The following is a 17,186-nucleotide window of genomic DNA, read 5'->3' as shown; positions in this document are numbered from 1 at the left end:
TCTTCAGTCCTCTGACAGGAAACTGAATCATGGAGAAGAAAAAAAAAAAAAAAAACATTTGAGAAAGTCACATCGAGTCATAAAACCTTTTCAGTAGATCATATCAGTGGAGTCATATCTTTTTTAATGCCAGTCATACCACTGTATGACTGGCATTAAAAAAAACAAATATAACTCTCAAGTTATGAGAAACAACATTTGCTTTGTATCTTTATGAATGTTAAGTTTAATATTAAGTACCCTTTACTTGATTGTGGCAAGTGAGTTGTACTTGATATTACAGCAGTAAAATGTACTTGGAAAGTGTTAGTGCAAATTTTTATGTGCATTCATTCTTGTTAAACAGTGTATAGAGATTATTAAACCATGTGTGTTATTTAAGAAAACAAAACAATAATATTAATTATAATGAAAAACAACAAACAAACAACAACAACAATACGCTGAACATTAGTTTGAACCACCTGCTTGGGATTAACTCAAGTCAACCTGTAAAATCGTCAGCATCAGAACATAGGTTGCTATAGCAACTGATGTAGATTTACTCTGATCTTACTTGACAGGTAATTTCCAGATTCCTGTAAAATGTCCAGTTAACGTATTTGGATTTATTGCCATTCCTGCTTTCTGCAGTAGCCTCAGATGTGGGGCTCAAGCCACTTCCATTTAATTAGTGATGAAACATTTTTTAACTAACATGTTAACATGTTAGCTATAAAGGATGCTTCATCAGTAGTCAATTGACATGCCAATTAATGAGTAAGTACTTAACAGTGAATTAATAGCTATGAATTAAAATCTACAGAGCTGACTTAAAGTTGAAGAAATCTTCACTGTGCAGCAGTTACAAATAGTCACAAAGTGAAACCCTGACTAACAGGGAATATACTGTACTCTGCAATATCTACTGATGAATCTAGAGCTGCAGCACTCAATTATGAATAAATTATTGAATTAATCACCAGCTATCTTAATGATTAATTGGACTGGGCAATCTTTTATGAAAGTACAAATTCCAGCTTGTTAAATGTGAATATTGTCTGCTCTCTTCAGTCCTTTTACAGGAAACTGAATCGTGGAAGAAAAAAAAAAACATTTGAGAAAGTCACATCGAGTCATAAAACCTTTTCAGTAGATCATATCAGCAGAGTCATATCTTGTTTAATGCCAGTCATACCACAGTAATATTTTTTGTCTGCTGAGATCTCAATCTGTCCTGGTATAAACTTTTTGCAAAGCACCTGATACACCAGTTTCCAGACGTGAAACTGGTGTGAACACCCTTTGATTGTGTTCAGTGTTAACAAAACAAACTGTGAATTGTACTGTATATCAGATGTGTGATTAGTGATGAAAATATATTTAATGCATAGGGAAACTGACCTTTATTTGGTAACATTTACTAAGCGAAACTTTGCAACATTTACATAATTATATTGAGTAACACAGTTTGATAAAACTTAGTAACTGGAAATGCCAAACTGAAAAAAAATCTAGTTATTTCATAAGAGTAAATATTACAGATATATACACTATATTACCAAAAGTATTCGCTCACCTGCCTTTACTCATACTATGAACTGAAGTGCCATCCCATTCCTAACCCACAGAGTTCAATATGATGTCGGTCCACCTTTTGCAGCTATTACAGCTTCAACTCTTCTGGGAAGACTGTCCACAAGGTTGAGGAGAGTGTTTATAGGAATTTTTGACCATTCTTCCAAAAGCGCATTGGTGAGGTCACACACTGATGTTGGTCGAGAAGGCCTGGCTCTCAGTCTCCGCTCTAATTCATCCCAAAGGTGTTCTATCGGGTTCAGGTCAGGACTCTGTGCAGGCCAGTCAAGTTCATCCACACCAGACTCTGTCATCCATGTCTTTATGGACCTTGCTTTGTGCACTGGTGCACAGTCATGTTGGAAGAGGAAGGGGCCCATTCCAAACTGTTCCCACAAGGTTGGGAGCATGGAATTGTCCAAAATGTTTTGGTATCCTGAAGCATTCAAAGTTCCTTTCACTGGAACTAAGGGGCCAAGCCCAGCTCCTGAAAAACAACCCCACACCATAATTCCTCCTCCACCAAATTTCACAGTCGGCACAATGCAGTCTGAAATGTACCGTTCTCCTGGCAACCTCCAAACCCAGACTCGTCCATCAGATTGCCAGATGGAAAAGCGTGATTCATCACTCCAGAGAACGCGTCTCCACTGCTCTAGAGGCCAGTGGCGGCGTCCTTTACACCATTGCATCCGACGCTTTGCATTGCACTTGGTGATGTGTGGCTTGGCTGCAGCTGCTCGGCCATGGAAACCCATTCCATGAAGCTCTCTGCGTACTGTACTTGGGCTAATCTGAAGGTCACATGAAGTTTGTAGCTCTGTAGCAATTGACTGTGCAGAAAGTCGGCGACCTCTTTGCACTATGCGCTTCAGCATCCGCTGACCCCTCTCCGTCACTTTACGTGGCCTACCACTTCGTGGCTGAGCTGCTGTTGTTCCCAAACGCTTCCATTTTGTTATAATAGAGCTGACAGTTGACTGTGGAATATTTAGGAGCGAGGAAATTTCACGACTGGATTTGTTGCACAGGTGGCATCCTATGACAGTTCCACGCTGGAACATATCCACACCTGGATTTCACTGAGCTCCTGAGAGCGGCCCATTCTTTCACAAATGTCTTGTTTCACAGTCTGCATGCCTGAGTGCTTGATTTTATACACCTGTGGCCAGGCCAAGTGATTAGGACACCTGATTCTGATCATTTGAATGGGTGAGCGAATACTTTTGGTAATATAGTGTACAATTTACTTACCATTTTCATGTAAGCGATGTTCCTGTCTATGGAAAAATAAATTGACTTTGCTTAATTAGTTTAAACAAATATAGCTCTCTAGCTAAAATGTGAGAAACAACATTTGCTTTGTATCTTTATGAATGTTAAGTTTAATATTAAGTACCCTTTACTTGATTGTGGCAAGTGAGTTGTACTTGATATTACAGCAGTAAAATATACTTGGAAAGTGTTAGTGCAAATGTTTATGTGCATTCATTCTTGTGAAACAGTGTATAGAGATTATTAAACCATGCATGTTATTTAAGAAAATGAAACAATAATATTAATAATAATGAAAAACAACAAACAAACAACAACAACAGCAATAATAATACACTGAACATTGGTTTGAACCAATGTTCAGCAAATCTTACAAGCTGTTAAATGTGGATGTTTTCTGGTTTCTTGCACCCTCTGACAGGAGTCATACCTTGTTTATGATATGTGTAATATATATGAAAAGATGTGGAATATATGTGGGAAAAAAAATTTATTATACATACATAAACCTGCATATTTTTATGGGCTAGACATATATGTCAATGTATGAAACTGTTCCACTTTCGCATACAATTTGCACATATATGAACATAAATGTCATATATGGGAATTCCACACTTACTGTGGCTCTAATTGAGGTTTCCATGCAAATTAGTCACATTTTTACATTTCCACACCATGTGAATATTCCCACACACACACACACACACACACACACACACACACACACACACACACACACACACACACACACACACACACACACAAACAAACAATGTCGCAGCCGACTCTTTAACCAAAATATTTTAGATTACTCCTGTTATTGTGTAGCTACCGTCGCTAAAGTGGAAAAAACTAGAAGGTATGGCGGCGTCATTTCCGGTGGAATATTCCAGCGGATTTATCCTTGGCCTTTAAAAGGGACGCGCTGGAAAAAGCGGCTTAGGTGATTGTGGCAGGTGCACGGCTGATGTTCAGCAGGACCCTAAAGGCAACGCAGCCGCTTTAACCGCGTCTCCGTGCATGTTGACTCGTCTCCATCACTGTCTGTGCCCGGTAAACCTCACTCTGTCATCTCTGGTGGGACTTTCAGGTAAGACGAGATGCACTTTCACATGTGTGGCATGCTGCCCCACATTTGCACAGCGCTTGTTAAAATGTTTTATCACATTTTAAAATTTATTATTCTTATTATTTAATTCCGCCTGTATAGTTTTAGTGCTGCATTTGCGTGCTTTGCAGAGAATCCTGTCTAATTATTCGCTGTGACGCACTTAATGATTAATTTGTATCACACTGACGCAAAAGTCATCCATTAATTTGGCTCCCATGGGTGCTATCCGTGTGCATGCCATGGTGTTAACCGTGGCCAGATGCCCGCCGTTGTGCAGCGCAGTTAAAGTGCAGGAGTGGTGCTGAGTGAAGTGTGTGCTGCGCAGTAGATGCTGTGCTTTGGTTTGGCGTCGAGGTGTCGCCGTCGCTACGCCGTGGTTGTCAAGTTGTATGGTGCTGGGGCTGTGGACAGGGTCCTATTTTATTTATTTATTTATTCATTGATTTAAAAAAAAAAAAAAAAAAAAAAAAAAAGGCATTCCAAGCTCAAATAACACAGCAAAAAAGAGGAAAACAGCTTTGTATTCTCTGAAAAAAAGATTGTCTACTGTCGGACTCATTGGTGGTGTCCAACCTGATGCTTTTTGGGGGGGTGATTCTGTCATCAGTCTTTACAATTTGGGAGTTTTGTGAATCCCCTCAGCGCGTCTCTCCTCGGCCGGCGCCGACCCCATGCTGCCTGGTGCGTCCCGTTTGTCTTGAGCGCGGTTTGTTTCCTCCCCAGCCCCAGTATCACACTCGTCTGCCAGCAGTAAGTAACTCAGCTGAGGCGAGGAAAGGCTCCGCTTCTTTATTTGTGGCCCCAAGGTCGGCAAATGGTTTCACCCACACGGGAATAAAAGTTCAATCACATCGCTTAACAGGGTTAAACACCCCAGATTGTTAAGTAACATGAATTATTTATGTTGATGGTGGTTGTTTAAGTGGTGATGGTGATGAATGCAGTTTGCCATAAAGTATTTTGAGGCCACTGTGCCTTTGGCTCTGTCTAATCTTACAATCGGACTGTCCAGCAGAAGGAGAACAGCTTTGTTTTTGTTGTGATAGAATTAGAGCTATGAATATGTATATCTATCTATCTATCTATATCTATATCTATATATATATATATAATGTACGCATGCTTGTAAGTAAGTGCTTTGTAAAAATATGTATTTCAGCTGCTGTGCTGTGAGCTGACTCAGTGACAGTCATGATCCTACTGACTCCCTCCTCTGGTAGGTACTTGTTTCTTGATCTCATCTCATAATCTGGATTACTGTATACCTTCATGGACATGGGTGCCAGAGATTACAGACTAGGTCCGCCTGTGTCAATCTGGGCATGAAAACAGTCTCCTAATGTGCTGAGGAGGTTTAATGGATGTCTCGACGGACTAAAACAGGGTGTAGGTGTAGTTTTGTTAAATGAAGCAGATGTTATGATACACCTGTGCAGCAGGGAAGGGCATGCAGACATGTAGTTATCAAACTGATGTGCAGGTGACATTGAAATCGGTCATTTAGGGCTGGTTTCATTAATGCTACTTAAATTTAGTCATTATGATCCCTACAGAAGGAAACAGTCATCTTTTATTACACAGCTTGGGTTTGGTCAGCTCTTTGCAATCAAGGCAAAAACATTTTATTATCAGTATTATTTTTTTAATAACACCCTGTGTTAGAAACAGCTCAAAACCACCACTTAATGCTGTCACGGGACAAGTAATATGACTGAAAAAGTTTATTAGTTCATTCCGCAGTCATAACTGTGAACTGAAGCTATGTGCAACTGAATTCCTATACTGTTAAAGTAGTTTGACCGTATGTTTTGTTTTTAGTTTTTGTTTTATTTTATGATATTCACACAGATTAGTTGGTACTGTGTGTCTGCCACATACATTTTCACAATTTTCACAGCCGATACTAATACATATTTAAATGTGTAGAAATAATATCGTTGACGTCAAACTTTATAATCTGTATTTAATTGCCATTGTTTTGTCATTTTCAGTAAGTCTCATTAACATAAACACACAATTAACTAAAAAAAAAAATTAAATGTAAATACATGTATAGTGTCCGGTAGTTGCACGTCAAATTGTTCCAGTTGTGAAATTTTGCCTTGTTTTTCCTGTAGTCTCTGAGTCCGTTTCCAGGTAACATAGCAGTATAGTTACATAACAAGGGCCTTCCCATCATGCCTTGCACTCATTAGGCTGCAATCCAGAAATAGAGACCTGCTTGAAAATGTCAATGCGTCTGGCTCTGTCTTCAGTCCTCTTTTTATTGCTGACCGGCACAGTGTTTTAGCCGGTTAGAGTGGCACTTTGTTTACCATAACATTAGCAACCCCCGAGGTTCACAAGGCACACAGAGCCTCACTAGTGCCTGGTGATGATACCAACTGTGATAATAATGACTGCTGATAACTGATTATTCTGAATAACCGTTAACAAAATCGGCAATCATGAATTTGAGATGCGATGCAGAATGTCATCTGCAGTGTGTTGATGTGTCATGTTTTAACTCAAATGCCAGGCTGTAAACTGTGCAAAAGGTCCAACTAAGAAATAAAACGCATGCTTTCAAGTAAAAGTGTAAGTTATTGTTGGCTTTCTGCTGTGTCTCATACGCTGTTTTCTTTCAGATGAAGAGTCTCTTGAACTCGCCTGGCTTTGGAATCACAGGAAGTTCAGGGTGAAAAACATAATAGTAGGAACACGACTTTAACCCTTTTCACAAATAGAAGATAGATTGGCTGAGTTTTTGAGGGGTTGCTATTGAAAAAAAAATTATAATCATCAACATTTTTTGTTGGTTCTTACTTGCGCATATTGTTTTGGACATGTAACTTTAGGAAAAATTCTGAGGAAGTCTAAACTCAGAGGAGAGAAAGTAGAGAGAAACAAAGATTGCTTTGTTTGTCTTCATTAAAAACCATCACAGCTTTGTGGGGGCAGAAGCAGCTCTGGCTGCAGTGAGGCAATGTCAGCAGTCATTCCATCTTGCTGACGATGATGACTTACGTATCCTTTTCTACGCTTCATACTGTGCAATTTTCTGTCATCAGTACAGCAGAACATATTGAGGTTACCATTACAATACCTGTTGACTGCATTTTAACCAGACATTTGTCCTCTTAAACAGTAGTATTATTGAGAATGTAACCCCGTTTCCCAGTTAGTGCCAGACTATAAACATTGTTGTGGGATTTAACACAAGGAAACTGGGAGAGGCTGTAGCTTTTGCTTTATGTCACAGTCTCCATCATAGTTGGGCTGCAGGGTTATTAAAAGATCCGAACCCGTAGCTTTATGTGAGTGCTGCTGCCATGTCCTTGTTTCAGGTCACTATGTTTCATCAGAGTGAGCTGTGCGTCAGCTCTGTAGGTCTAACTCAGTCACAATAGCCTGTTGTCAAACTGTGCATGTGGTAGTCCCATAAATGCTAGCTTTCCCCACTATAGCAGTGTTTGTGTGTTCAGTTTAGTGATCAGATCATATTTCAGAGCTAACACTTGCATCTTGATTAAATACTGAGCTCCCTTGGTATCTAACCATTACTGTTCAAATATTATCTGGCTATTAAAGTCGATTGCATGTAACTGTGCCAGTCTTCTGACAGTTGCTGTATGTAGCAAGTGTCCACTGTTTAGATCCAGCTGATTAAGTAATAAGTAGTCGAGGTGGCACTCACCAGTGTTGCATGCTGCACGCAGGACACCCCCAGTCGACTAAATCAGTGTAACATATTCATTTTCGCGTCTCGGTCTGAATATGGATTAATGTATCATAAGGTTGGTCTCCAGCCAATAAACATAAGTTTTGGTAAGTGATGCTTCTTTTACATAAAATGGAGGAATCCATTTAGTTATAACATTTTGCTTTAAATACAGTAAACCACAAAGCAAACAAGATGTGTTACAGTATCCTGCAATATTGATTGGTATAATACAAAATATCATACATTCAGTCGTGACTGATATTCATAAAGCATTAAAATTACTGGGGTTTGATACAAACTGGGGTATATTTAGTAAGATATTCTCTTTCAAACACAGTGATCTGCAGATTATTATTCTCCCCATCCCAAATGGACAGCTTGAGTGTGATCATCAGATCATAATAAGGATTTAAATTTTCTTGCACCACAGCAGAGGCTATCAACCTAAACACAGACGGCTACTAACTGTTGTTTTGTGGTCTCAGGTTTCTTCCAGCGGACCAACAAGCTCTTTCTCAGCGAGCAGGCCACAGGACTCCAGATGAAGGAGTTTGCGCGTAAAAATGCAGCTAATGCCCTCTCAGTGGCCAACATGGTCATGGGCATGGCCTCCATTCTCAGCAGTCTTAACGGGTGAGTGAGCACACCCACTATTGGATTTTACTGTCTGAAACATAGGTCAGGCTCATCTAAAAAAATCCATGTGTGCATCCATCTTTCAGTGTGGGGTGAACTGGATTGAGTGAATTTAAGGATTTTGCTTCCTTTTCAAAACCTAAGTTAAAGATGACTGAAAAATCTGTCCCAAACAGCGGAGTTATATATGCCATTTGGGGGATGCTTTTATCCAGAATGCTTCACAATAAACGAGTTTTATCTGCAGTATAGAGTTATTTCAGTTTCCATGAAACTGTGCTGAAATATAAACACTAGTTTCAGCCTCTTTACGTAGGTCCGGATGCTGCAGATACTTTAAATATTTTGCAGTGCTTGTTGTCATCAAATAGCTGAACTTAACAGTTAATTCTGTTTTGTCCAGGCACCAGCATGCAGCGTGCTGGCTGGTTCTGATTGGCTACCTGCTGGATTTGGCAGATGGAGCAGTTGCCAGGCGACTCGATGCCTGCTCTGCACTGGGTGAGTGGAGTGTTGTGCTCAGTGGCTCTTTCCAAAGATAAACTTGAACTGGGATGTTGGCAGGGTTCGCTGCATGGTCCTTTGTCTGGACATTCTAATTTGGCCACACAAACTCATAAACAGGGGCCACAACTTTAGAGCCAAAGCTACGACTGGATATATCAGATAGACTTGAGAAAATGTCATAAACATTCTCTAAACCCAAAATATGGAGCTTTACCAAATCAGCGTGCTAAACTATAATGTTTCTGACTGTAGGATTTGTGATAATAGATGCAGGTTTGAGTTTTGAGTGTCATCCTCTTAGGCGTCCCATCTTTATTGAACTGGTATCCTTAGCAAACATGTAGCATCTACAATATACCACTGTTGGTGCATTTTCAAAAGATCACAACATCATATTAGCACACAAATAGCTTTAACATGGCTACCCCTGTGTTGTGCAAGTTGTCAACATATTCTCAGCAGCCCAAAATAGCTCCCAGGTGCATCACAATGCATTGTTGGCTGCACATGTCAGGGGGCTTTGTGTCCCGACGGGGTTTTTCTGCATGACTTTGCAGGTGGGCGTTGTTGTGCCCCCATCTTTTTTGTCAATTGAACAATCACTTTCTGATTAAGCAGCCTAATTCCATGGGATCATGCTTCAATTGTCTATTTTATCCCGTTGCTTATGGTTCTCTGCATATCTGAAATTGCTAAAATTGTTGACCCTGAGCTGTGGAATTCCATCTCATTCATTTGAGCCGAGGCCAGAATCACCTCATCCTCATCCGCTGAAAACATGCTCCGTGCTCCTGAGGGATAAAGAGACCAAGGCATTTGGAAATGTTTATAGAATAATGGCCTGTTCGGCTCAGTGTTATTGAGCTGCAGGCAGGTAGACCACAACATCCACAGCTTCAGGTCGACACATTTAGCCTGGTTAGAGATGGTTAAGAGGAGGCATGAGTTGGGCTCTGCAATATTGTGATATAAGCTGGATATCATCTGGAATTTTAGATAATGCACTGCAATATCGTCACAAGACATGTTATCTTTTCCTGTTTTTATAGGTGGCATTCCAGAAGGTGGATGCAGTTTTCTGAAATTAATAGACAGTTGTAGCCGTTGATTTTGTCCATATTGCCCAACTCTAGGCATGGGTTTTCTCAGGTTAAGGTTGGGTCAACAATCTGGTCCTGTTGGGGATAAGTTGCCTGCTTTAGGGCCATTTTCAGCTCTGTCTAAAACTGTAGATCTGTGGTGGTTCTGCAGCTCCCTATAATTTCGTTGGGTTGGCACATGCACACATGTAGGCACACAGACAGGCACTGATACACACGAATGCACCGGGGTCACTTGTCCCAAAAATTGGCTGTCACCATGCATGACAATTGATAAATGTTATCTAGGCTGACTTTGCTAGAACGATAAACTCTGCTGGATTAGAAATAGCACAATAATACAACAGTTGGCAGTCACTGTCATCCAAAGCAGCTTACTCTGAGCACAATCATTCTGCATAGGGATACTGCCCATGGGCGGTGAACTCCTAACCTTCGTAGCATTGTTTCCACCCTATTAACCTCTCGGGGCCACGAACTTGAGATATTAGCATATTGTTTCTTATGTTCAGGTGCCAAACTAGATGATTTTGCTGATTTCACCACCTTTGGAATTGCGACATCGTTGCTCCTGAGGACGCCAGAGCTGCTGGACAACATCTTGTGCATGTGCTACGTCATGTCTGTGTTTGCCCGGCTCTGCTTTTTTGCAAGTGGTAAGAGAGTAGAATATTGTGTGGACTATAATGAGTATGTGATGTTATTTCATGCCATGTCTAATGTCAGTGATATAACTTGATTGAAAGGAATGACAGTAGTTCTACATGCTGTATTTGGTTCACAGGGATCCCGTTCATGTACTGCGGTCTGCCATGTATCTACTCCTCGGCCATCCTGGCCAGCGCCTCTCTGCTCTCCGGGGGCAACGTGGTGGTGCTGCGGGCCACTGCGGTGCCCATGATCCTCTTCATGATCAGCCACAGCTTCTACCCCCATGACAGAGTGCTGGAGTCCCAGGCCTGGAAGAAAGCAGTTTATGCTGGAGGTAAAGCTAATTGTGGAAATCCAGTGCAAATCAACTTATCCTCTCTTGGACTTACGGGTCCAAGAAATTGCACTTGGAAATGGGATGACGGGGGAAGTTAAATGTCCCTGTTAAATAAACAGTTCACTTTCTCTATTCTTCTCTGTAGACGCTCTGGATTTTGCTCTGCATTTGCATTCACAAAGTAGCTAGAACTGCCAGGCTTCCATACATGTTTACCCCATCCCCTTGTTTACGTAATTGGCTAGATGACTAGCTACCTCAACTTCCAACACAGGGCATTTTTTTTTTCTCCGAAAAATCTGACAGCACCGCCTGAGTCACAACAAGAATCAGTTCCAAACAAAGCCAACACGGTCTCTGATCCTCTGCCCTGGGCCTGATGGCTGTCAGAGACTCTACAGCTGAGCCTTGGAGGAGGGACTAGTTGTATGATGTGTTCTAGCATGTCGGGAAAAACTTTATTATCGTTTCTTTAGTATTTTACAATATTTAATTAAATCTTGCTGGAAATGACCTAGAATTCCTCTAATACATTTCATGGGGTGAACAAAAAATCATATTAAAAAAAAAGTTTATTTCTTGAAGTAAAGAGTGATGAATGATAGCCTATTTAGGAACATTTAGGAACAATATTTAGTTTGTTAGGGTTGAATGGTAAATACTGCCAGTCATTTAATTTGTTATACTAAAAAATAAATCTATGTGATGAGACCAAGTTCTTATATTAAGTCCAGTAAAATATAATATTAGTAAAGTTTGGATCCTATAATGTGACTATTTCTTACAAAATGGTAACATTTTAGAAATTGCAATAATCTGTATTTTATAAATATCAAAATTGTAAGTTTTTTTAAGGTTTTTTTTTTTATTTCTCCAACTGGATAGATAGCATTTGGGGAAGAAAAAAATTTGGGGAAATGCCTAAATGCCATGTCAGTTCAGTTGTACAGAAAACAGAATACATGGCACAGCAGGACCAGCAGGGGGCCGCTCCTGAATCTGACCGACTCTCGAGTCTCTCATTCCTCAGTGTCTCTTTCACTTTCCAGGAGTCGTCATGGTCCTCTGCTCTTCCTTCTCTCCTGCGTGTGTGTATTACCTGCTGTGGTCCGGTTCCTACATCCTGTTCCCAACATCCCTTTGGAGCTGCAAAGTGTAGGGGAGTTTGTGGCCCCATCCCAAGCTCCCAGCAGGCGCACTACTGGCCCGTCCGGGTGAACTGAGGCTTCCAGACTGCTGCTGCCCCCCACTGCCATGGAGGATCCAAGCTGAACACCCTCACCCACCACTGGAGACCACTCGCTGTATTTACCCTTTATTTTGATGTGACAACTCTAAGACAAACTGGATTGAATACTGAGGGATGAGAGGGACGATTTTAATGTTGGTATGGATGAATGTTTTCATGCCGACCTGATGTACAGTCTAGTCTGATGCTTTGTGGCATTTTCTTTAAAGCCAGGGAGTTGGGTGGCTTGCTCCAAAAACTTTCGCCGACATTCACAGAAGGTTTATCTTTCTCTCTGTAATCTCTCTAACACAGTATTAACTTAATCTGCAGTCTTTTCTATCCAGTACAGTGTTATCAGTTTCATTCTCCAATCACATGACAGGAGGGCACAACATTATAGAATGTTTTCATAGCATAATATAAAAAGAAATTATTTCATAGGAAATAATTGTGTAATTTATATTTCTTATATATTTTTGGTCTGTAATTTGGTTTGAAAATATTTGATTTGTAACATCATAGGACAACATAACATTTGTTTCACATTGTTAGAGTATTTTCATAAGTGCTTTCTTTGTAGAGCCTATAATCTGCAAGAGTCTGAAAAATGTTTTCTCACCAACTTCAGTCTTTTACACATTTTAAATTTCCATAGAGCTGTCCTTTAATCCTGGGTTCCCTATATTACATGGGCAGTCTTGTGTTTACTGACGTCAGTCAGTATTTTTGTCAGGGTTTGGGTCAGTTTACTTTCTATTTAATCGATGCAGGATGCTGATCTTGTTTTAACGTGGACTTTTTCTATAAAGGGTTCTTATATACAGTCAATAAAAAAGGTTATTTAGAATGATGGTTCTGTCATTATTTGAGTTGCTATTTGAATGTCCATTTTGAACACAGCGAACAGAAAGTCATCTGATCCCAACCTTGGCTTGTAGTGTATAAACTAGATTTTTTTTTTCCTCCAGATTTTCAGCTCTTACCAAGTTATGATTCTGTCTAAGACATGATGTTTTAGATTTCAGTATATCCTTTATATTTGATTTTTATTGAGTACTTGTATATGTTTGCCTCTGTTTTAAGAGGCTTTGCAGTTTCTTTTTCTAACATGGCCAGTATTACATCTGACAGGCATCACTTTTTTGTAGATCAGTCCTTTTTAGTAAGGACAACTTTGGCATCTTCATGGAAATGGCTGTCTGTGCCTCTCTGCTACAATCATATATTGTGAGTGACAAGATGAGTGTTTTTGGTGGTTTGTTCGGAAGCTGGATGAGGGTAATAGCGCAGAGCAACGGGTGAATGTCTGCTCTCACCCCCTATAAAATACTGATACCTACCATAACTCAAATTGTTGTAGTCATTTATCAATCAGAATGCAGGCTCTACATAAATGAATCTGACACTCAGAGGAAACCTGAGCAGGCAGAGTACAATTTCAGAAATAATTAATCTATAAAGAAATAAAATAGCAATTAAAAAAAAAAAGGTCATGTATGGAAATTCAGGGGTCAGTTCAAAACTATATGTGAATTGGTGTTTTTTTTTTTTTTTTTGAGACAATTCATGATAATGAATGTAGAAAAGAAGAAAATCAGCAGTCTAAAGGGCATCTATAGACTGAATAAAAGTAATTGACATTCAGTAGTGCATTCAGCTTCCCTGTGTGGGTGCTCTGGTTTTAAATCTGTACAAACTGTAAGGTCATGGTAACGTATGCATGCCAAGAGCATTGCAGGTACAAAAAAGACATTACCCAACGATGAAAGAAAGAAATACCTTAATGAAGATCTGTATTTTTTAATTCTGTGCATTTTTGACAATAAAATTGATAATAATGAAACTACTAGTTTTTAGTGTTTTGTTCATTTTTTTTTTTTAACACAGCATCAGTATTTGAGGGTACTATTATTAAGTTATGATCAATTTTTCACTGGTTGGAAGGGCTATAGTCTTATGTTAATCTACTTTGTCACCATAAAAAGTGTTCATAGACCACTTCTCCATGACATTATTGCATCCATATTTCCCATCACTGTACCCATACGTTTTCCATACATGCAAGGCTACACTCTCACAAATCAACACTGTATTTAAACACTTCATTCTCTTTGACATTGTTTTCTCTTGGCTGATGTTGCTCGTGCGTCGACAGCCCTGCTTTTTTCTTGTACTCAAAGATGTCTATCGCCTCAGGGATGGAAAGAGCTGTGTTAGCTGCTAAGTGCTGGTAGGACTCTAACAGCTTTATGATCGCAGAAAATGTTGGCCTTTCTTTGAAACTCCACATCCAGCAGTACTTCATCAGGTCATACCTAAAGTCATTTCAAAGAAATGGGAATCATGTTGTAAATAGGAAGAATTGGTGCTAAATAAAGATAAATGTTTCATCAGCAACAATGTGTATGTGTTATCTGAAAAGATGTACAGTTCTCATGGGTAATAGCTGATTAAAAAAACATACTTTCTTGTGTATTGCTTAAAACCGTACTCACAGGGGTCCTCCACAGTTGTCTGGTCTCTTCATTCGATATGATTTCTGTAGTTGTTGAAGCACAGACTGAGGCTCCAGCTCAGGATATGGAGGAGAGCCTGGCATAAGAAAAAAAAAAAAAAAATCTGAGATAACATTCTTGAATAAATTATTAAAACAAAATGTGACTCAAGCAGCAAATTGTTGATAGAGGTATAACATGGTGAACATAGAAAATATTTAAGACCAGCAGAACCATAAATAAAAAAAAGGCTCATTAATAATGAATACAATTATGACTTCAATAGTAATTTATTTAACATCTCTATGAGTGGGGTAATAATGCTAAGTACAGATTACAGAAGTTGGTACATCACCTAATGTGATCATTTCGTACAGCAGGATTCCAAATGACCACCTAGGACAAAAAATATCAAATGTTAAATTGATCCAGTGTCAACATAAAGAATAACTTTAGAAATATATTAATATGATTGATATTGGCCGTCCATGTAGTTTGTTAGCTGTAACTGTGTCCTTACACGTCGCTTCTGTCTATGGTGAGCTGTTTCATAATCCTCTCAGGAGCCTGCCATTTGAGAGGCACCTCTGCCACCCTCTGCCTAGTTGTTGAATCCATTTGACGTCCTGCAAAGGCCACACCCAGCCCAGACACCCTGGCAGAGAGGCCCGGACCAATCAAGATGTTTCTGGCAGCAACATCTCCATGCACCAGCCTGTGCTCAGACATCAGGTAATCCTGAGGTAGGAGCCAATTAAGGCAAACACAAATCACTCGCAGCAGAAACATCCAAAGACAGAAAAAAAAAAGAACTCCGAACAAAAGAATTCAAATAATAGCACAAGAAATATGACCTGTAGTGCAGTATGACATTTAAATGTAGTTTATTTTAGTCCAGTCGCTTGTCAAGAATATAGAAACTGCTCTCCCAGAGAGTGACTCACCAGGCCAGCTGCCACCTGCTTTGCCACCAGAAACACTGACCTCTCAGAGAAGTGCTGCGATGACTCCCCAGTGTCTGAATCCCTCTGGGGGGAAGAAGAATTTCTCCTCATTGCACTGAATTCAGGGATTGGAAAATGCCTGCATGATATATTGAGTCAAGTTGTATAAATTTTCAGAGCCTACATTCCTGAGAGTCCAAAGGAAGTGCAGTAGGTTCCCTGGGCTGTAGGCCTCTAAGACCAGGTACATGGGCAGCCGTTTGGTCCGACAGGACAACATCCGCACCAGATTCTCATGTTTGCACACTGTGGCATGGAACAGGACCCAATCCACAAACTCCTTGGCTTCAGGATTGTTGCTGCCATCTACATGTGTAATGTTACAACAAGGACAGGAGGTCACAAGGCAAACAATATAAAGTGTGCTGCTTCACAGTCACTATCACTTTGATTACAACTAAACGATCTGGAAATGGGAAAGGAGGTTAATATTTTATTGATTTATTTGCTTAATTTCCCCTCCAAAAATAGAAATGATCAATTCACTTAAAATAGTGCAATTACTCACAAAGGGTTTTAACCTGACCACCCTGGCCACATGACCTGATGAGCAAAAGCTCTGTCAAAATCCATACCTCTGAGTGACTTCACCACCACAGCAGTGGAGGTTCTGTCTCTCTTCAGCAAGCCATTACAAATGGGACCATAGCGGCCGGTCTGCCAGTACTTGAGCCCCACAAGAACACACTCTCCAGGGATTTCCCAGGGACGCAAAGCCTCCTGGACCCTCACAGGGCTTATAGATGCTGCAGCCAGGGATGCACACTGCTGACCTGTTAAAAATAACAGTCTGTAAAGGCTTATTGTAAGCCAGTGATACTTGAGCATTACAAGAAATGAGGACAAGCAATTAAATTTGAGTCAACAGGAAACCTCCAAATATCTCAAATTCTCATGGTGTTTACCAGTTATTTTATACAGTGAATATGCATGGCACCTTGGTTACTGCAGTTAATACCATTTGGGTAATGGGCCGGAGCGGAGTTCCTTTGTCTCTTTTGTCTGTATCTGTAGAGACTGCAGAAAATCAGAGCCACCACTAAGACTGTGCTGAGAGCCAGCAGAGAAGGGATGATAATCACAGCAAGTGAACCTGATGCCTCCTCATCTAAACAACAAGAGAAAGAAAGGGGTTCAAAATAGTACCAAAACAATATGAAGGCCTACACTTTTTACTTGGTGTCAAAGAAAAAAAAGAATAAGAAAGTGGAATGTGTTGTTATATCATTACAAAAGGAGGACAAAAGGAATATATCCAATTACATTATTTGTAGAGTTCCACAGTGATGTAAAGTTTGATTTTGAATTAGCCTTTTTTCAAAACAATAAATGCTGAATGTAAAACTCACAGCACATGGGGCCTGAGGTACTGTTGCTACACTTTGTCTGCACATCCATAAGGGGCAGCTACTCGCTGGCATTTCTCACATATGAGAGAAATGGCAGATCAAACCAACCGAAGAAATCATTCCAAAGTCAACAACAGGCTTGATTATCCCTGTGGAGATCAAAACATAAACTAAAAAATATGTAACATGTTGACGTAAGCAAAAAATGAAGTATAAAATGGGGCCTA

General features: G+C 40.0%; 2 protein-coding genes across 6 annotated transcripts; one reads left to right on the top strand and one right to left on the bottom strand.

Moving 5' to 3' along the window:
* The first annotated feature begins 3,774 nt into the window (after positions 1-3,774).
* tmem269 (transmembrane protein 269) lies at positions 3,775-13,954 on the top strand. 5 transcript variants are annotated; one of them, XM_030056691.1, is made up of 7 exons: positions 3,775-3,925; positions 5,106-5,162; positions 8,135-8,282; positions 8,689-8,786; positions 10,405-10,548; positions 10,677-10,877; positions 11,930-13,954. In XM_030056691.1, the coding sequence occupies exons 2-7, from the start codon at positions 5,138-5,140 to the stop codon at positions 12,037-12,039; spliced, it is 726 nt and encodes a 241-aa protein (XP_029912551.1). In that variant the 5' UTR covers positions 3,775-3,925; positions 5,106-5,137; the 3' UTR covers positions 12,040-13,954. The 5 variants fall into 5 exon arrangements, with proteins under 5 accessions (XP_029912551.1, XP_029912553.1, XP_029912552.1 ...); XM_030056693.1 differs by having other exon boundaries at positions 5,106-6,638; XM_030056692.1 differs by lacking the exon at positions 3,775-3,925 and adding an exon at positions 4,643-4,696.
* On the bottom strand, positions 13,947-17,008 carry LOC115362668 (tyrosine-protein kinase STYK1). The gene is made up of 10 exons (XM_030056690.1): positions 16,960-17,008; positions 16,569-16,718; positions 16,186-16,356; positions 16,137-16,140; positions 15,735-15,909; positions 15,551-15,634; positions 15,127-15,344; positions 14,962-15,002; positions 14,607-14,703; positions 13,947-14,426 (listed from the first exon to the last, which is right to left on the bottom strand). The coding sequence occupies exons 1-10, from the start codon at positions 17,006-17,008 to the stop codon at positions 14,186-14,188; spliced, it is 1,230 nt and encodes a 409-aa protein (XP_029912550.1). The 3' UTR covers positions 13,947-14,185.
* Between the last annotated feature and the right edge of the window lie 178 nt (positions 17,009-17,186).

This window comes from Myripristis murdjan, chromosome 7 (assembly GCF_902150065.1).
Source record: "Myripristis murdjan chromosome 7, fMyrMur1.1, whole genome shotgun sequence".
In the NCBI taxonomy this organism is placed as follows: domain Eukaryota; kingdom Metazoa; phylum Chordata; class Actinopteri; order Holocentriformes; family Holocentridae; genus Myripristis; species Myripristis murdjan.
The sequence above is the reverse complement of the archived record's forward strand: the minus strand, read 5'-3'. Positions and strand labels throughout refer to the sequence as shown.